General features: G+C 51.0%; 7 protein-coding genes across 7 annotated transcripts; 3 read left to right on the forward strand and 4 right to left on the reverse strand.

The window, feature by feature from the left end:
• Window positions 1-71: 71 nt before the first annotated feature.
• N7471_010247 (putative PHD finger domain protein) lies at window positions 72-3,667 on the reverse strand (the record flags this gene model as incomplete). Its single annotated transcript, XM_057282966.1, has 3 exons — window positions 72-1,404; window positions 1,463-3,017; window positions 3,610-3,667. 3 exons carry the CDS (start codon window positions 3,665-3,667, stop codon window positions 72-74), a joined length of 2,946 nt encoding a protein of 981 aa, XP_057133849.1.
• Window positions 3,668-4,915: 1,248 nt separating this feature from the next.
• On the reverse strand, window positions 4,916-6,452 carry N7471_010248 (curved DNA-binding protein (42 kDa protein); the record flags this gene model as incomplete). The annotated part of the gene is made up of 5 exons (XM_057282967.1): window positions 4,916-5,103; window positions 5,164-5,976; window positions 6,042-6,146; window positions 6,202-6,285; window positions 6,425-6,452. The coding sequence occupies 5 exons, from the start codon at window positions 6,450-6,452 to the stop codon at window positions 4,916-4,918; spliced, it is 1,218 nt and encodes a 405-aa protein (XP_057133850.1).
• A 707-nt stretch (window positions 6,453-7,159) lies between these two features.
• Window positions 7,160-8,038, forward strand: N7471_010249 (endonuclease/exonuclease/phosphatase family protein; the record flags this gene model as incomplete). The annotated part of the gene is made up of 1 exon (XM_057282968.1): window positions 7,160-8,038. The coding sequence occupies one exon, from the start codon at window positions 7,160-7,162 to the stop codon at window positions 8,036-8,038; it is 879 nt and encodes a 292-aa protein (XP_057133851.1).
• A 916-nt stretch (window positions 8,039-8,954) lies between these two features.
• On the forward strand, window positions 8,955-11,736 carry N7471_010250 (SWI/SNF chromatin-remodeling complex subunit SNF5; the record flags this gene model as incomplete). The annotated part of the gene is made up of 2 exons (XM_057282969.1): window positions 8,955-10,946; window positions 11,002-11,736. The coding sequence occupies 2 exons, from the start codon at window positions 8,955-8,957 to the stop codon at window positions 11,443-11,445; spliced, it is 2,436 nt and encodes an 811-aa protein (XP_057133852.1). The 3' UTR covers window positions 11,446-11,736.
• Window positions 11,737-11,851: 115 nt separating this feature from the next.
• On the forward strand, window positions 11,852-12,121 carry N7471_010251 (uncharacterized protein; the record flags this gene model as incomplete). The annotated part of the gene is made up of 1 exon (XM_057282970.1): window positions 11,852-12,121. One exon carries the CDS (start codon window positions 11,852-11,854, stop codon window positions 12,119-12,121), a length of 270 nt encoding a protein of 89 aa, XP_057133853.1.
• A 628-nt stretch (window positions 12,122-12,749) lies between these two features.
• N7471_010252 (sister chromatid cohesion factor PDS5) lies at window positions 12,750-17,304 on the reverse strand (the record flags this gene model as incomplete). The annotated part of the gene is made up of 2 exons (XM_057282971.1): window positions 12,750-16,892; window positions 16,969-17,304. The coding sequence occupies 2 exons, from the start codon at window positions 17,302-17,304 to the stop codon at window positions 12,750-12,752; spliced, it is 4,479 nt and encodes a 1,492-aa protein (XP_057133854.1).
• Window positions 17,305-18,072: 768 nt separating this feature from the next.
• Window positions 18,073-19,714, reverse strand: N7471_010253 (MFS transporter; the record flags this gene model as incomplete). Its single annotated transcript, XM_057282972.1, has 2 exons — window positions 18,073-18,970; window positions 19,050-19,714. The coding sequence occupies 2 exons, from the start codon at window positions 19,712-19,714 to the stop codon at window positions 18,073-18,075; spliced, it is 1,563 nt and encodes a 520-aa protein (XP_057133855.1).
• Window positions 19,715-20,336: the final 622 nt, after the last annotated feature.

Consider the following 20,336-nt stretch of genomic DNA (forward strand, 5'->3'; position numbering starts at 1 on the left):
AAGAAAACAAATCCACAATTCAAAACGCCGGGTCCTTGATGCGCGCCTTGAATTAGAGCCAGGTGGCTCTCTCACTTGGACATGTTGTATTGGCGCTTTTGCGCCGGTTCTCCCGCGGATCCCTGGTCATCGGTGCGGGATCGCTTGTTCCGATTGAACACAGGGATCCGCGGGAGAAGCTCGGAGTCCGAGTGGTGGGACTCCTCGTGAGCGTGAGAGGTATCGGGGGGAGGGGAAGTGGGAGCATGAGAAGAGCCTAAGGTGGACTCCTCGTCAATGCGAGAGAGAGGCTTCTGAGCAACGGGCGAGGCAGGCCCGGTAGCTCCGGCGATGTGACCTTCGCCGGCAGCAGGAGGCTGGCTGGTAGCCATGCTGAGGAGTGCAGCGGCTGCGTCAAATTCTTCAGTCGAAACAGGAGCGCCGGCAATCATGTTGTTAACAGCATAAGACACATTCTGGGTGAAATCCGAGGGAAGACCATTCTGGGTGATGTTGTTGGTGATCCCGGCGGTTTCAGCACGGTTGAGGTATTCATTGGTGAGTTGCTTGGCCAGGTCCAAGCACTTTCGCTCGACAGTTCGGGCATACTCATTTTCACGTTCATGGTGATCATCTTTGACAGCACTGATGAAGTTCAAGACGACATCGCCTCCAAGGAAACGGGCCCTTTTCTCTCTCCAGTCTTCGTCAAACAGACTTTGATTTGGGTCGTCAGGAAGCATGATGTCACAATCAATGAACGCCATGTTCTTGGTTCGGCGAACACGGCGCGTACGCTCGATGCTGCCATTAATCTCCTTGGTGGCAATCATATCGTCAGGAGTGACATGGTTAGGACACATCCACCCGACCTTGGGGTTAGGGGGATGTGCGCGGGGAGGATCAAGACAATCCAGATGGAAGCGGCAAGGACAGTAGTCGCAAGTAATAATGGGACGTGTACCTTGGGATGTAAAACCACACTTTGAGCAACGGATGCAGTCTCCCTTGTTGTCGTATTCTCGGAGAAGCATCGGATTCGCGTAAATGGTAGGGCCGTCCTGCTTGGGTGCTTTAGTCAGCCGCGGCAGGTGGGGCGCGGCCTTGTAGTAGCGTTGATGCTTCAAATTTCGGGCATAGTCGTTATCAAACACAATTCCTTCTTCCACTCCCTGGAAATGTTCCTTGATGTCCTGGGGAAGTTGGAACTCTGTCTTCTTGTAGTGTTTGGAGTGTGCGATCAAGGTCGAGAAACTGTTGCGAATGGAGCACTTGGGGCAATGCCACTCTCCCTGCGGAGGATTCTTGGGATCCAAGGGAGGATCCAAGCATTCAAAATGGTACGAATTGATGCATGTGTCGCAGCAGAGTAAATCGCCACCTTTTCCACATTGGTGGCAATCGTCGCTGTTCTCGGGGGGTTCACTGTAAGGTGTCATGTTAGCACATAGAACTGGCCAAGTCACGCCAAGAAATCACATACATAGAATTCGGCATCTGGCGTGCTTCGTGGCCGCCAGTCCAGTCGTTGAATCGGACCGAGTAAGCAGAATTAGAAAGTGAAGAAAGACTTGAGACAGTGGTATCGACAGAGAGCGACCGTGCACGCTGTGGGATCTCAGGGCCCTTGCCCTTTTCTTTCTGACGTCGCGAGACAGGCTTTTTAGTCTTGCGACCGATAAGTGAAGCAGATGGTGAATAGACAGAAGGAGCCTCAGGCTCCGGACCCTTGACAATAGGTATATCGAGGATAGAACCTGGCGCAGGGAGGGAACGCGAACGATTGAACGCCTCCATATCCCCCTCGATACCCGTGTCGATGTTGTCCATGTTGTAGGGGTGTTGAATGGCATCTGGTGGGCCAATCTGAGTTCGAATTGCACTGTACCGGACTCGCGCCTCCGAGTAAGACTCTGCTTGAAGACGAGCACGCACGGCTCGCATCTTTTCATCGTGATCGGGATCCATTTCCCACTTGCGCTTACGCTTGTAGGCATTCTCATTGACTCGGCATGGCTTCTTGGGCCTCTTGAGAGGAGCGGTATTCGATTTGCCGCTCAGGAAGTTTTCTTCAACACGAGGGCCACTTGTGTCGCGATAAATGTCGGAGACCTTGAAGCTGGGTTCTGCGCCAACAGAATTGGCAGGTGGCATGCTTGATTCGCTGCAGGAGGGAATATCGGCTGCATTAGACGTAGCGCGAAGGTATTTCTGATACCACTTGCGGGCATCTGGAATAGAATTATTCAGGACGGCTTGGAGGGCAAGTCGCAGTTGTTCGTTTCCTCCATCGCCTGGGGCGAGGTTGGCGACCAAAGAGAGTTGGAATTCATCGTCCACAGCATTGGACCAGAAGTAAAGAAGGGCAAGGGCAGACAACTCGTTGCCCTTGTCACTTGCGTGGATTATGGCCTGCTTGATGATAGCCCGGAGTTTGGCAACATCATATTTGTCGGAGGGGCGCAAAGGAATAGACATCAGCACGGTGATGTACTCGTTGGTGTCGTCCGCGCTCGAGAGGGTAGGAGTGGCCGCATCGGCCGGGGTGGTCACGCTGCGAATGGCCTCATTGGCCAGGGTCTCGACTCCAGACGAGATTGAGGCAAGTGCCGCTTCTTCAGCGATTGAATCATGACTCTTGTCGGCCGTCAGGCTGTCAACCCCGCTGAGGGGGGAAAGGCGCTCAGCTTCGTCGCGCGGGACGTTGGTCGGCACGGTCGCGACGCGGTGGGCCCGTTCAGTCGGAGGAGCCACACCAGCAGCTCGGTACTCCGCGGTCGATGGGTATTCCCCGATCGGTCTCATGATCCGATACTGGGTTTGGGGCTTCGAAGGGCCCGGGGGCTTCTTCTGAAGCTTCCGTCGTTGCGCGGGTTTGGAAGAGCCCTGACGGCGTTCGGACTGAGTGGACCCCGTAGGGGCAGGCGGAAGGGGCCTGGTAGGGTTAGTGCCACGCGCTCCATGCCCTAACTTCTTGGGGTCAACGTACTGGGCAGCAGCTGCATCTTCCTTCTCCTTGGCTGCCTTTTCGGCTTCGGCTATTTGCAAAAATTAGTTTTTATTCTCATCTTGGAAATGAGTGAAAAAAAAGTGTGGGGTAATCTCTCAGTTTCACCTGAAAGATGCAACATCTCGTTCTCCCCGATCTCAGAAGTGATCAATGACCAGATCAGTGAGATAGACAGAGGAAGTATCATTCACATGAAAATGAGCAAAAGGGAATGATGTTTTCAATAATATAAGGGACTGGATTTGCGGGGGAGGGACAGGGGAGCATGTTGTCTCATGCACTCCAAGGCTCAGTGAACCAAAATGACAGAGCACGTCTCTTCTCAGAAGTGACTAGACCAATGACAAGACAATTCATGACATGAGAGAAGTGGCATGGAAGGCCACTCGTCTTTGCCCAAGAAATGTGCAGGTCAAGAGGCAGATGAGGTGTTGCACCTCGGTCACAACGGGAGCAGGGACATGGTGACATGGGGGCATGAGACAGGGGCAGCATGATATAGAGGAGTATGGCATGGGGTAATATCCCAGTTTGAACCGGAGGGACCACGATACCCGCGTCACAGAGGTGACTGGATACCAGGGGAGGGGACTGGGATAGACGGAGGGATCATCACTTACTCTTCTTGTTGAGAAGACGCTTCGAGACGCGACGCACAGTGTCACGCAGGGTATCCATTTTTAACTATGAAAGTAACGAAATGGATTGAACGTGGAGAAGAAGAGGGAAGAAAGGAAGAAGAAGATGGGAGGGGTGGGAGAAGAATAAATACTCTGCGAGAATGAGGGACCTTCCCGTTTGGGTCAGGGCTATTGTTCTCTATCAAGAGTACAAATGGAGACAATAGAATAATCAGGAGTCCAGGTGACATGTCACGTCTCGACCTCGACACCCCGTGCTACCTGGGTGTCTCCTTTGAGGATGCCTACAGAGAACAATAGCTTTTATATTGATCTATGAATCTATTGATCCATTGAGAATACGAGTCTGCCTGTGTATAAAACTTCAATAGCTGTTCTGCCTTAGCTCTATTGGACCTAATCTGGCTGTGTAAACAATCTGTCAGGCACCCATCCAAGTAAACAAACTCTGGATTGACCATAGGGGATGGGTATGAATTGACCATTGTATGCATGTCCCACCTGTAAATGGTTCTAGGATAGGATATACTCTCCAGACACACCCAAAGCTGTGGTTGCAGTGTGTCTCTGGGGATTCCGCAGTCAACAGGAACGAGACGGAGACCCTGATTATATTGCTGCATCAAGGCGCTAAACAGTCCAGCAAGTTGCGACAGACTGGTTCCCTGTTATTGCCAGCCAGTAGACAAACATCATCTACACAGGTAGCTTAGGATAGTGTCCTACCATTGTATACTTTAAAAGAAAGCCACGGAAGACACGCCTATAGATATTTGAACATCGTCCTTCTATCGAGTAGTTAGTCGACGATGAACTGCACATGTATCTTGTTTTGATCTTTTCCTCAAGCAATAAGCTGCCTCGAACAATTTACTACAATGGCTACTGTCTCAATAGAACGTCTCCTTGTAGATTTACAATACACACGAGTACAGACTGGCAACGTCTTGATTTGGTCCATGGAGTCTGCTCCAATTGCTACATACAAGACAGACAGGCCTCCAAGGAAAAGCACAAGAAGAAGATCTCCCAGAACCAAGCTCGTCGATAATGTATATACCGAGGTTTCCAAAAATGGGTTGGCATTACCAGCCCTGTCGCATGTCATTGGAAAAATCAAGTGTTTCTCTTTTGTTTTTGGATAGATTTCGTATGACCTGCAGTGAGGCTCGTCATTGGATATCTGTTTTGCATTCAGATTGGACAAAATAGTCCTACACTATATCAAAGTGTATTGCATGAAAATGATGACCAGGGGAAGATTGTTGAGAGCATTGGCTCATATTTACTCATCACCGCCGGTGGTCTTGGTCTTCTTCTTGCTCTTGTTCTTCTTGTTGCCGGTGGAGCGGGCAAGGGGCTGCTCAAGGATCTTGAGGATCTCCTCGTCCTCGAGCTTCTTGTCAGACTTGATCTGCTCGACATCGACGGGCTTGGCAGCAGCGAGCTTGGTGAGACCGTTCTTGGTGATGGCTGTGAGTGGGGTTAGCTTATTGGTCCAAATCATCTCCACACAAATTCAACGGTACTTACCAACGGTGGTCAGCAGACGAGAGACGGCGGAACCGTCAGTCTCGCCGGCGGGCTCGTACTGGCGCAGGACACCGCCACGAACACACTCAACAACACCGACCTTGGCGGCCTTCTCGTCATCAAGCTGGCGCAAGCTGAAGGGGAAAGTGCCGAACTTCTTGACAACCTCAGACAGAGTCTGGCGGGAGCTAGGGCGCTTCAAGCCGTAAGTGGTGGTGGTACGGCGGTGCAGGGTAGCACGGTGGTCGAGGTTCTTGACCTTGCCGGATCCCAGACTGAGGCCAACCTCAACACCCCAAACTTCGCCGACCTCGGGGACACCGTCACCGCGGACTCCGTTACCGGGAGAGAGAATGATCTTCTTCTCGCCCTCAATCTCGTTGCGGCCGAACATCCAGCTGGTGGTGTTCTCGACGACAGTGCAGTCGTAGGTCTTGGCGATCTTCTCGAGCAAAGAAGACATGTAGGCCTGAGTAGGGGCCTTCTGGGCCGCGGCCTTCTTCTTCTCCTCATCGGTACCCTGAGCCAACAGACCCTGGGGAACCATAAGACGCAGGAGGACCTCGTTGGCGTAGTGGGTAGCGAGAATGAGATCAGCCTCACGGCCGGTAACGGGCTCCTTGGCGGAGTCCTTCTTGGGAACGACGACCATGTCGCAAACGATGGTTCCGAATCCATCGATCTGAGCACCAAGCTGGATCTTGGCGACCTCGCCGGCCTTCAGAGTAATCTCGGCCTCGGCGGCGTCGGACACCAGAGGAGTGTAGGGAGTAACATAGGAGCTAGGGGAGACAGTCGTGGGGTGAGAGATACCTTAATTTGATCAGTTCATTTAGTTCTTCTGCCACTAACGAAATAGAGAGGGGGGGTGGACCAACCCTTGGCAATCTTCTTGCCCTTGTAGACCTTGGCAATCTCCTCCTCGAGGAGCTTGTCACCCTTCTGACAGATCTCGACGATCTTCTCTCCCTCCAAGCAAAGAGCTACGTAGATGTTAGATCACAAAGTAAGACAGTGGCAGGTTCTTGCGCAACATACCGGCAACAGCGTCAAGGACGTTGTGGGAAATTTGCGCAGCGGTCTTGTACTTGGTCAAGGTATCGGGGTTGTTGAGGGTGTAATCTAGAAAGAATCGCATAATTAGTCATGGTCTATGAATCGAATGTATTTTCTTTGTTGTGGTGAGTGCCAGCGAGCTCATGGCCCATATTGGGCTCAGTGCCCACAAACGTCAGAGCTTTCCACGATGGAGTTTACATACCAACCTCGGGTGCTTTGTCTTCCGCCATTGTGAAGTGAATTGAGCTCGTGGAGCTGTAATAAACAAGTAAATGCAAGTGGTTTCGAAAAAAGTGTTCGGATTGTAAATCCGTGTGAAGCTAGAGGAGAGGAATGGACCGAGTTCGAGTCGTGTGCAGAGCGTTCGAGAGGGTAGCGTTGGTGGGGTTGGGTGGTGGTCGCCTGATGTTTCAGGCCTGTTACCTAGTTAGGGCTTTGCCGAAGACGTCATGGCAATCTCTCCCTTGACTTCATAGTGAGCTACGCAATTGATTCGAGTTAACTTTGGAAGAAAATATGTAGTTATAGTCTACCTAAGTAGCTTTACTGTTTCTTTTGTTATAAAGATAATAAATATCTCCTCTGATACCCCGGATTCCGCCACAACCCAGGATCGCTCAGACCTCGAGTCTACTCCAATCCCCCCGTAACTTCTCCTCACCTGACCGGTATTTCCCCTCTTTATACATCCCTGGGAGGTATAAAAAATACCCTGTGACATAACTACATCGGTATATAGTACATATGTAGCCTCCAGGATTGTGACTGAAGGTGGGCCCTGTTACTGTGGCCTGCCTTGGGCACAGTGCTAACCTGAGGCACTGCAACATTCCCCTCACTTGTTGTAAATCCATGACATACAACATAGCTCCATATCCATGGATATACCTACCCTATTGTTTGTAGTTTGATCTCCTAGTTTTCTGTATTCCACACTATGAGGTCTACAAAAATTCCCATCCGGGTTTTGACACACAATATCCGATATGCAACCTCATCTCCCTTCAAAGGCGAACAGCCCTGGGCTGAACGCAAACAATTGCTGTTAAATGAATTTGAATATGAGACTCGTCATTGCGGAGAAACCTTCGTCTGCCTACAAGAAGTCCTCCACAATCAACTTGGTGATATTCTGGCTGGATTGAATCAGGGCGCAGAGCCCGGAACACCAGAATGGGAGTATATCGGCGTTGGTAGAGATGATGGCCACGAGGCTGGGGAATACTCTCCTATCATCTACAGACCAGCTGTCTGGGAGCTACTACACTGGGAGACAGTGTGGCTGTCCAAGACACCGGAAACACCGTCCAAGAGTTGGGACGCAGCCTCCATCCGCATTGTCACCATTGGTGTCTTCACTCATCGAGCTAGTCGGAATACAGTCCTTGCCATGAACACCCATCTTGACGACCAGGGATCTCAATCTCGTCTCGAGGCTGCACGCATCATTCTCGGGAAGATTTCTGAATATAGCCAGAACAAATTCGCAAAGCTCATCTCGGGCACTTTCTTGGCCGGCGATTTCAACAGCGAAGAGAACCAGGAAGCTTACCAAGAGTTGACGAAAAGCTTGCTTGATGCATACAAGAACGTTGAAAGCTCGAGGCGGTATGGTAACCACATTACTTGGACTGGATTTGGGTACGAGGATGAGCCAGCATCGCGTATTGACTATGTTCTGGTGAGACCCGCCGGGACTCAAGGCCAGACTTTGGTGGTCATTGGCTATGCAGTGCTAGGGAATCGGTTCGACGACGGTGTTTTCAGCTCGGATCACCGTGCTGTTATTGTGGACTTAACACTTTATGGCCGATAGTTACATAACTAGTACTTTGTAGATCAATGTTAGACCATGAATATGCCAAGAGTACCCTGGAGGTTCCGAGGTTATATTATGTAACACACACGTGAATCACATGACAGTGTGTAAAATTGGTAAACGGGGTCATAGGTTGGCCTGGAGCCCATAGAGGGCATTGGGGAATAACCTCAAAATATCTTAAAAGTAGTCTTATACTTTAATCTATAATTCTTTTATGGTTGTTGGGTATAGAAAGTGAATGGCGCGTTTCTTTGCTTTACGATCTTAGACGGGTGCGGACACTTGTAACGGGTACTCTCCCTCTTCTCCTTTGCCTCTTTCACCATCACCCCGGCTTAAAAAAAACACACAACTGCCACAGCTCCCCCAGTTTAAAAGAATCTCCCAGGGAAGAAATCAAGTCGATTGGGATCATCGTAATCGATTGACGAAGAAGGTCAGCTGACTTGGCCCCAACCGATCCGGAGCGGATTCTGCGCTGGAACTCCCGACTGGTCCATTCAAGGAACATCGGCAAGAGCTCTCTCCCCCTTCGGCCCTGGTATGTTCGATTTCTTCCCATTTGGTTTTCCTATCCATAATTTCCATATGCTGTCCCATTCAATCCGTTGCACACCCTTAACTGGTGACTTGTGGCGTGTTCGGGACATGCGCCCTTTGCGACACGTCCATCCATCCAGCTCATCTACCCCCAGGTGACATTGGATGCACAGTCGCAACGGTGATGGATAGGTAGTCTACTATCTGAAAACACCTGCTAATCATGATTTGATCGCATGGACAGGTTCCATCCCATAATGCTACGGTAACCGACCCGAACCTATCCCTGTCGCGTTGAGAGCCACTCCGAGCTTCGAAGATTACACGAGTGGCATCAGACGTTCGTTTCGCATTCAATAGACCATACACAATGCCATCCCCTGAAGTGACGGGTGGCTCGCTGCCCTCAGAGCAATCATTCGGGGACCCTCAGTCGGGTGCCCAGAACAGCTCTGGCGCGTCGGACACAGGGGAGCAAGGTCCAGACAGCATCGACCTTGGTACAAGCCGATCAACAAATGGTCATACGCCAGATACAATTGCAGAGGGAAAGCAAAGTGCAAAGGCTATGCTAGCTGCTTCCGGGGTGTCAGCCTCGTCGGAACCCGGCAGTGATGTTTCCAATGGCACGCCCCGTTCAAATGGGACGCATGGTTCCGCAAGAAAGAGATCTCGTGACGGATTCGCTGTTCAATCCACAGAGGTCTCCGGGGCCATGGCCGTTCGCGCCCGCGAAACGCCACTGGATAAGATTCTCCTGGAGCAGTACGTTGATCGCGAATTCCAGCACTCGGCCGCAGCTGCCTGGCAAAATCCAAGTCAGGAATTACAAAAGAATAAGCGAGCGGAACGAGACTTCTATTTGGGAGTACGACGCGAAAACCAGTTAAATCCAGCTGCATTGTATGGTGTGGGCTATGAGGGATTTGGAAACCCTCGTACCGACCTTCGCAATCAACATCCTCAACTTCTCTACCCGACTCATCGACGTCGACCCGGAAATAGAAAGACGCGAGAACTACGCATTTCACGACGTGACGCAAAGACGCAGAACGAACAGATGGAGGATTTGGTCCCTATCCGCTTGGACATTGATTGGGAAAAAGTCAAGATCCGCGATACTTTCACGTGGAACCTTCATGATCGTGTTGTGTCTCCGGACTTGTTTGCGGAGAAGCTGGTCGAAGACATGGGTCTCGCAGTAGAGAGCTCGGTCCCTTTGACCAGAATGATCTCCCAGAGCATCCAGGAGCAGGTGATAGACTATTACCCGCATCTTAACATACACGAAGACCCTCTTGATCCCCAATTACCCTACACCGCGTACAAAAACGACGAGATGCGCATTTCGGTCAAGCTCAACATCACCATTGGTCAACACACCCTCATCGACCAGTTCGAGTGGGATATCAATGATCCCAATAATTCTCCCGAAGAATTCGCATTATGCATGACGGATGATTTATCCCTCTCTGGTGAATTCACTACCGCCATCGCCCATTCAATCCGCGAACAGTCCCAACTCTTCACCAAATCCTTGTACATTGTCGCTCACCCATTCGATGGCCGTCCAATCGAGGACCCAGACCTCCACACCTCATTCCTCCCCACCCCTGTGGCTTCCGCCTTCCGACCATACCAATCCGCCAAAGAGCATACACCCTATCTTTATGAGCTGAATGAGGCAGATCTTGAACGTACCGAAATCTCAATATCTCGAGAGCAACGTCGACAGAAACGGTCAATTAACCGCCGCGGTGGCCCTGCTTTGCCAGATCTCAAGGACCGTCAGCGCACGATTCGTACCATGATTGTTTCATCCGTGATACCCAACTCAGTGGGCTCCCTGGATGAAAGTAATGTGATCAAGCGCACCGGTTCCAGCCGTCGTCGTGGAATGACTGGACATCGGGGCGATGATGATTCAGACGAGTTTGATAGTGACGACTCCTCTGTTGGCTCTCCTGCCATTGGGCCCAACCTCGCACAGGGCACTGCTCGTACTAGAGGCATGAGAGGCGCGGCATCTGCAGCCCATGCGGCGCTTCGCGCCAGCCTTGGACAATCTGCAACCCCTGAACCAGTGTACCACGAGCCCCGAATCTCGGCCCGAAGACAGCAATACCGAGAAGAGAGTGTGGAGGACTCTGATAAGTTGATAGTGAGACTCAAGATTTCGCGTGACAAGCTGGTCGATCTGAGGAACGGAAGGCGCATTGTCTCCGTCCAATCTATCGCCGGACAGGCATCACGCACGATGGCGCCTCCGTCCGATAAACAGTCCCGACTTCATCCTCCCCCGCGACCCCAACAAACCGGTGCTGTTGATGCACCGAACCCTCCGCAGCCTGGTGTCTCTGGCGTGAGTAGATTTTAACCCCAGTTTTTGGCCCATGGCTGACCCTGTGTCTATGCAGCCCCCACCACCCAACTGGCTGGCAGCCGGTCTCAGCAAGTTGAAACAATCTCACCCCAACGACTCCTTCGAAGGTGTGATGCGTTATTCCGCCGTCGATACTGAAACCCTGGCCCCCGTGGCGAATCCCAACAACCTCCAAGCTGGCCAAAATATCAAATACCAATACCTCCCCCGTATTCGTTGCCACGACTGCCCCGGAAAGCTGTACACCCCCGGCCCGGGCATGACGGTGGACAACTTTGAAGTGCATCTCCGCAACCGGCAGCACAAGGAGCGGGTCGAAGAGCGGCTCACCAAGACTGGTGGCGGTGGTACCAACCCCGATAGCGGAAGTGCGAGTGCCAGTCCAAGGATTCCCGCGAGCGCAAGTCCAGCTCTCGGGAATGCCGCAGTCCCTAGAGCACATGCCTCTCCCTCTTCAGCCAGTGGATCTCAGCCATAGTCAATTTCGTTCATGAAGTGATGACAACGGCGTCGTGTGTGATTACTTCCACTTCTCTTTCAGATCGCTTATATTCTTCTTACACATTTGATCAATCCAATCCATCCCACTTCTCCATAATCACGAAGTCTCTCCCATTCTACTCGTGTCGGTCTTGCATAGGTTTTGGTTACTCAGTGCCGCAAGCGATCTATCTTTATCCTTTCTGTTGGCGCTCAATGTTTCTCCGGGGTGTTTGTGTTTTTCTTGCTTCGCTGAACGATGTGTAATAGCAGTTTGAGAGACCGTTTGAGCTTTAGTAAATATTTCTATTTTTTTTCTATGGAATGACCTAGTAGGAGTGATATCAAACCCAAAACTGTCTGTCTATTAGTATCTGTAAAGAACTTTCTTCCCATATGTTGCAATGCCTGAGGTCTGTTTGAATATCTCCCCGATAGAATCCATCTCTCTTTCCCTCGGCCTTCCTCTCCGTCTTCCTCTACACGAATACCTACGGCATTCGGCGGCGGTTCTCTTGGATGCAGCTTGGGCGAACGCTGAGCTGGGCTATCGAGTTCCGACATGGGAGATTGTGCGGATGCTCTTGGATAACACCAACGCCCCGTCCCCAGGGTTGGAAATGCGACGATTCCTGCTATGCATGAGGAAGACCGGACCAGACTGGATCAGTTGAGAGCCGGTATAGATTTGAGTACACGACTACGGCTGTGAATATGGCCTAACCCTTGGCGTACTTGTTAATTTTCTACGCACAGCTTCGATAATATCTCCAATGTACTCAAAGGAACCTTCAATGCAAAGTCACTTCGCCAACCACACTTCTCCCAACTGGGATGTAAACAAGTAATTTTGAAACAAAGTTCAATTCATTTACAGATAGAAAGCATATATCTGACGGGAATACGCAAAGAGACAGACATTCGTGAAAGCTCGGACACAAGACCGATGCAAACTTCAAGTAGGAAAAAAAAAGGCAGATGGGGTATACATCTCGGACCATCATTGACTGCGAAACAGAACACATGAGGACGAAATTGTGAAACCATAAAGAAAATAATAACATGGGAATCAGGATATGAATATGAATATGAATATCGACGGGAACGATCCACGCAGTAATCACACAACTTATTTGAATCTGAGAACAGCATTAAGATCGATACCAGACGTTTATGTCCTGGAGATCTTGGCTGAGGACTCATAAATAAATGACGTGTCTTGGACGAAGTGAGAAACATGGCCCGTATGCGAAGACACAGCTAGACGGCCATATTATGTCCCATGTAGCCGTGGAGAGGTTTCTATCCACGACGGGAAGAGCGTCGCGAAGGCAAGCTGGCTGTCGACGGCTTCTTTGCCTCTGGCTTCTTGGCGTCGCTCTTCGCAGCAGTGGCCTTTCCGCCTCGCTTCTTTGTAGGAGGTGGCGTCGGTTCCTTCTCGCTGGCCTCGGGCTCATCATCCTCGGCGAGTTCTTGATCGTCATCCGTTTCTTGAACTTCTTCGTTCTCGCTTTCCTCCTCCGCGTCATCATCGCCGGCGTCTTTTTCTTTGGGTTTCTCCCACTCTACCATCTCCATGTCGGCATCATCGCTATCATTGTCGATATAGCTGACTTCCGGCTTCGCAGTGCCTCGGACGCTGCGCCGGCGAGAGGAAGTGGTCGCGGCTCCAGCGCCTCCGTCGGAAGACCAGCCGTCGTCGTTCTTTGATTTCCGTTTCGGCTTGGCGGCTGCACTGTTCGATGATGTGGACTTGCGGGCGGGACGAGAAGACTTTTCCTTGCGTGCCTTTTTGGCCACAGAGGTTTTGCCGTTCGCATCAAGAGACTCGGGTTTTCGCTTCTTGCTTGATCCGCCCTGCGAACCGTGGGTAGAGCTACTTCTGGGCTTCATTGCAATTCGGACGACGCGATCCAGCAAATCATCCAACTCATCTGGAAGGAAGTTCTTGTCGGCGACGTCTTGGGCTTCGCGGTGACTGCTCATGGAGGTGAAGAGGGAGCTGGGGACGCCCATCTTTCCAGGGTAGGTTTGCAAGATGTTGGTTGCACCGGCGGCACCGCCAAACTTGTGCTGTTGGGAGTAGACATCTGCGAACCGGCGAATAGTTGCTTGCGCTAGATCAGATAGAGTGTGGAGGCGGGTAGAGATCTCGTTTGATTTCGTAATACCATCGCGGAATTGCTTGACGCGCTGTCCGACGTGGAAAATCAATGACATGTTGTGTTCATTGGCAACTGCGGAGAGGTAGAAAAGGATATATTGAGAGAAGTCGGTCAGGTCGCCGAGTTTCGTTGCCTCATCCAGATCCTCGGACGGGTAATCAGGGTGGTAGGCAAGCAAAGACAGGAGACGCGAAAAGATCAATTCCATGACCATAGTCTGTTCCGTCCGTTTCCCACTGGCTTGCGCCTGTTGAGCGAAGTATGCCGCTCGGGACCGCAGCCATGTGAGCGTGCTCTCTTTCAGACTATGAACAGGTTCGAAAGCAAGCAAACAGGGGACAATGTACCATCGGTGGCTCAGATGTGACTTTTGCACGAGCTTCTTCTTCAGGTGGTTGATGAATCCACTTCGCACCTGCAAGAGCGGATCTTGGGCAACCAGAGCGACTGCGTTGAAATCGGACGGCGTCAGCAGACCGTCGCAGACAGTGCTGGAAGCACACAGCTTGAGCACGGACTTGGCAGCGAGGAGGCGAAGGCGCGATTTTTGGCCTGCAGGGGTATCTTTCTTCTTAGAGATCTCGCCTTCACCGACCACCAATTTATTCAATGTTTCGTAGACAGGCTTTGCGTGGGCACGGAAGTCAGCTTCATTGTCTGCTCCGTCTTTAGCCCGAAGGCGGTTGACAATGATTTTCAATGCCCATTCCTTAGCGTTGGTCTCATCATCAACTGTCTCCGACCAGTTGTATTCAGAATCTGGTTCGGGATTGCGATTGGTGAGCAGGATTTGGTTGATGGCAATTGAAATGATAGCATCGCTTTCTTCGTCTGCTTCTCTCGGCGCAAGAAGGTTCAGCTGCGACAGAGCAGCCAGGCGAGTGAGGAATCGATCAGATCCGTATGTCCACTTCTCAACGCACTTCTGCACCAAATCTTTCGCATACATCTCTCTTCGGTCAGCCGTGGCCATGAGAATTGAGACCGCATGTTTTGCAGAATGCGGTGATGAACTGTAAAGGGCGTAGTTGGACAGAGCCTGGAAGAACTTGCGCTCTTTGGGGAGTTTAGCAGGGAGCTTTTTAGCGAAACCAGCACAAGCCTTCAAAATGTCCTCAGCACTACCATCGCCAGCCGAGGAAGCCTTGGGGGCTTGGGCCTCGAGGTCTTTGCACATTTCTTGGACCTGTGCCTCTAGGACTTCTGGATTTTGAGATGAGATTTGCTTCAACATCTCCTGTGCAGCATTGGCCAATCCGTTCTCGTCTGTTCGGGACAAACTCATGATCGCCGGGATGTGACTTCGGTTGAAGATCAAAGACCCACAGCGATACACAAGAGGAGTCAACGTTTCCAGCAGGGGAGAGTTGTTTGCACTCTGGACCCGCCGCTGGAGTTCCTTCGTGGCCTTGACAACAGTGCGATAATCACTCACAGCAGCCATGGTGAAGCGAACCAGCTGGTAGCTTCGTCGATCGTGCACCTTGGCGAACTTCCACAAGTCTGCCGATGCGCGCGACGCATCTGGGAAGGTTTTGGATAATGACTCAATGATCTTGGACAATTGTGTCTTAATCTGTTCTTCGTCCTTGTCGACCACACCACCATTGTACTTCTCACAGGCCTCTATGTAAAGCGTCACTGCCGATCTCATCTGCAATTGACGGGCCAACATAACGAAAAAGACTCGCCTCGCCTTTTCATCCAACCCGCGGAGTAGGGTAAGAATTCGACGAACGCGAATCTTGTCAACATCCGTCTCTTGCTCGGGTTCAGACGTCTGACTATCCTTCTGCTTCTGTGATTGATTCGAGCTGCCTCGAGTAAGTTTCGATTTGATAGGGGGATAAGGAAGCGGCAGAAGCGTCTCAAACAAGACGCGGTCGATCAGAATATGGATTTCTTGATCATTGGTGTAAAATGCATCAAATATCTTGGATGGTGCATCTTTGAGAAGGGATACGACGGGCTCCGTATTTTGCTCGATGTCACCAGCAGCCACTGCCCACATGCGAGCCAAAATCTTCATGGCGTGTTCACGTACATGCGGCTTGCGATCCTTTACTCGCTCGGCAAGAATAGCAAGAACCGAGTCTGGTGATGAACATCCACCATCCACACTTAGCTTGTGGACGATTTGGGAAAGCCCAAATTGTCCAACAGTATCCACTGCAGCCACACGAACCTTCTCATCAACGTCGCGGAGCATCGAGGCCAGATTTCTGACAAGATTGTGTTCTTCGCTTTCGTGTAGGCCAGAGCCTCCAGCTGAAGTGAGCAGGATTCGCCCCACAACTGTGACCCAGGCAGCACGGACTGATGGTGTCTTGTCAAGACGACGGCTCAAGAAGGCTTCATAGGCCGAGTTGTGGACCTGAGAGAAAGGCTTGGGCGATACGGGAGTCAACAAAACATTGGGCTGGGGAATGGTCTTGTCATAATCCACTAGTGACACTGGTGGGTAAGTTGTCGGGTCCATGGGAGGAGGGGGTGGAGGACCTGCAACACCGATTCCGGCCGCGAGGTCTCCGATCGTCTGGGTCGCCAGTAAACGTAAGGCCACTGATTCTGCAGAGAGCTCTGCTTCAATCTGCGGGATAACATTCTGCAGGACCTCTGGACAAGCACGCCAAAGCTCCCTGATCAGGCGGTGTGCCTTGCTCAACTCCTTAATATCCTCTCCCTCCTCATCGGAGTCGTCGAGATTGGGTTTCCGGGCATGCTTAGAGCCATTCGTTTGGCCAGCTGGCACAGACGCATCGATGATGACATTGTTGAAGTACTGGCTGATGTGGCTGGTCATTCGTTCCGGGCAGGCCTGGCAGATAGCCTTGGCCATGTTATAGGCGGCTGGGTAGTCCTTCAGTAGAAGGGTGTCCTGCTTGGCGTCGAGCGGCGCATCTGGTCGCTTACCCTTCTTATTGGAGGTGTCCATCACTCGCGGGTCGACTCGGAGGAATTGGGCGACGATAATGTCCACCACCTCGGGGGCTAGGACAAGCGATTCATCGATGACGGTGACGAGTACCCGGGTCATATCAAACTCGACATTCTTAGCCACCTCCTCACCGGTGGATGCTTTCGAAGAGCCCGAAACAATGTCGAAGCAGCCCGTGAACAACGGAACAATGAGTGAGTCTGGGTGATCAAGATCGACCATCAAAACCACACTCTTCACCTCGGCGAGAGATCCCAGGACGTAGATATGCTGGGCATTGTAGGCGTTGGATGGGTCGGCCAAAGCGGGGATGATCGAGGACACGATACATGTAAATATATCCTAAATTGGTCTCAGTCAGTACATTCTTTGATCGCATAGACAGAACACATATTTTGTGTCTCTCCAATTGCCGCACCTTCAGTTGATTGCGCGTAAAAGGCGCGTCTGGTGCGCATAGTCGCAATACATCAACGATGCAGCACGTAGCCCATGCTCTGACACCCTTATCCTTGTGGGCAAGCAAGTTCCCACTGGCAAGTTCTTGAGACACCTTCCGTAGCGATTCTTTATCAATTTCCTCCTGGTCGAGTTTGCGGAGTTCCTGCGCGAGAGTCTGGAGACGTTCGAGAAGATCCGCGATGGGGATAGCGGAGCGCCCCACGCGCCATGAGAGCGGCCGGTTGAAGGACAGATTGCGGAGCCCCGTGTCTTCCTCCACCTCGGAAGGACCTGGGCGAGAGCGCGAAGGCATCGTGGATGGTCGCAGTTCTCACATGGACTGAGGAGGTGGAGAGTTTCAACTCGGGAGTTTGGGTGGAGATTGACCGCCCAGGACGCGTCGCACGGGACCGCGACCTGCCCTACAAACTTGGTACTACAACATACAGGTGTCATACGGTACAGCTTGAGACCACTTATTTACTTTAAAAGAGGATGGTAAATATGTTCATGTCTTGGGTTTACAACTGTGAGATGATATCCATGTTCATATCCATCCCATCTGGGGCCTAGATCGCACTTGTTGTCTTCTTTCAGGGAAGATACGTCCCTCCAGAGCTTCTTTAAGAGACAGGGATACCCTGCACAACAGCAAACTTTGTGCAGTTTCTATGCATAACTGTGAACAATCGAGTGGAAACACTTCTTATCGAAGAGTATATCGAAACAATGGCAAAAAAAACAATACTGAGGGTTTCATTGCTAGTAAATATCATGTCTATGTTCTCCGGCTCGTAATGGAGCAGCCTTCGAGTGGTAGGCGTTTGAATATCCTTTCTACCCAGATAAATTACTACATTAGGTATATGGAGGTCCAATTCTAGAGATATTAATAGTATTGATTAAATTTTGTTTTTATGGCATCCATAAGCTCTTGTCATAAAACAACGAAGGAGGCCTTCTGTATCAAAAGCGACCTGACTTCACAGAAGAACCATGATAAAAATGTATGTGAAAAGCAAACCCCCAATGCGATCTATGTATTGTGCGCCTGAAAATGAGAGACAAGTAGATCAACCTCCTAAAACTTGGGACTGAACTTGCTCATAGCGCGAATTCTGGAACCGTAGATAAAGAACAAAATAGGGATGGGGATCATCGCCACAGTAATGAAACCCAGAACACTAGATGCCCAAGCTACACCTAGATCCCGATACATTTGTGTAGCGAAGAGCGGGAACGCGCCACCCATAGTTGAGCGAATGAGAGTATTTGCCGCGATGGCGGAGTTGGCGAACATCATGTACACATCGATAATGTAGTTGAGACCCTGCATGAAGATAACCAGGATACCAAGACCAATAGGCACGCCGGCAATGACCTGCGGCACCCAGGAGATATTTGGGCTGGAAGTCCAGCCGAACCAGAATAGACCGATTGGCAGCAGCACAGACGCGATCATCATTGGTACGAGGCGCTCTTCGGGAACGACCTTGCCGTGCTTTGCAAGTTTGCGCGCAAAACGAGTCTTCGTGGTGTATATGATGAGACCGGCACCGAGGAGGACGCCGATGAGAATGCCGATGAATGGGAGGGCAGCTACGCCTTCGTGGGTCCAACCGCGAATTTCACCAAAAGAAAATGGGTAGGCCTCGAAGAAGAGGTAGAGGATTCCGTAAACTAGGGCGAGGTAGATAGTCATGGCGAGCAGGATCGGCTCTTGCACGAGCATTTGGAAGGGTCGGAAGAGGTACTTGGCAACGATGTCTGACATTGTGGGCTTGTGCAGATCCAAGAAGGCATGGAGATCCGAGTTGCCGGTTTCAGTGCGAAGACGAGCAGCTTTCTTTTGTAAGATGACTGGGCCGTAGGTCTCGGGAACAACGAAGAGAGCAATTAAACCGAAGAAGGAGGATGCAATCAAGGTGATCCATGCGGTCCAGCGCCAGCCAAGGTATGAATCTGTGATGAAACCACCGCTGAAGAATATTAGTTTCTGGATGGTGCTTTGGGGGATGTCTTTCAAGGGTATTTTGAAGAGGCAATTTGAGTACTCACACAATTGGGCCAAGAACAGGTCCCATGAAAGTAGCTGAGCTGAAGAGAGCGATAGCCACTGCGCGGTCCACGGGGTTCCAAATATCAGCCATGGCACCGCCAACGACGGCCAAAGGAGAGCAGCCAAAGACACCCATGAGAAATCGGCAGACCAAAATGGTTTCAAGGTTCTGGGCGACAGCCACGGGAATCTGGAAGATAGCGAAGATTAGGTAGCCTGCGAACAGCGGGATGCGACGGCCGTATAGCTCGCTTAGCGGTGCCCAACACAGGGGACCTAAAGCGAAACCAAAAACAACCAGACTGGTGCCGAGAATCATTACTTCAGTCGATACATTGAACTCCTTCGCAGTCACCAGGGTCGCAGTCGAAAAGACGCTGGATGCAAAGGTGATCCACATGGTCATCGAGGACATTGTCAATGTGATGATCCATTTGCGCAGATTACTGTAGTTCTGGGGGTTCTCGGGGTCATCTTTGCCATCCCATTCGACAAGGTTGGGATCTTTGCTGGAGTCATCGGGCTTTTGTGGGATGTCGACCGCATTCTCGATATCTGTTTCGCTCTTCTCGTGAACAGTGTTGTTGGCGCCCACCTCGATGGAACCGTGTTCCATGCTGAGGCGAGGTGTGGTTGTAGTTGAGTCAAACGGTTGGAGACTCATGATTGCTCCAAATACCTATGTATGTAGGTAGGTGAATGTGAATGTGCAAGACTACTCAGGTGTGATATGGGAGAAAACAACGTTAGGAAAGAACCTCTCGAGACAGGGGCCATAGTGGCCCCCAGGCCGCAATATAAACAACGTCCCAGTTGTTTCAGAAGGGAACTGGCTCGGAGCTAAAGACTTCAAAGCTTTGTAAAAATAAAAAGGGTTGTGGAGACCTAGTTCATCCGCTAGATGTGATATCGGCCGTTCGCTCCTCCACTATGTCCGCGATGCACTCAACCCCCGAGACATCCTTCGGGGCCAAACTAAACATGTGTGTCATGCTACATCGAGGTCAGGCCAATGAAAGCCTTCTTTCCAGATCGTATATGCGCCTGATCAACTCATCATGATATCCATTTCAAATCATCTTGATATTACTATGTACATCCATGCAACCATGTGGATGTCCATGTGGCGATGGGGACGCTAGATTACAATCAGGACTCGGGAAAAAAAAGCCTGAACTCCATGGAAATGAGTAAATGGACCAGTCAAAGCACGCAACAGCACAAAATTTGTTGCGGTTCCAGTCCAACGTTCGCTCTCGGCTTCAACAAGCGCCGAAAAAAAGTGG

The sequence above is a fragment of the Penicillium samsonianum genome, assembly GCF_028829775.1.
Source record: "Penicillium samsonianum strain IBT 33392 chromosome Unknown utg000005l_segment0_segment0, whole genome shotgun sequence".
Taxonomy (NCBI): domain Eukaryota; kingdom Fungi; phylum Ascomycota; class Eurotiomycetes; order Eurotiales; family Aspergillaceae; genus Penicillium; species Penicillium samsonianum.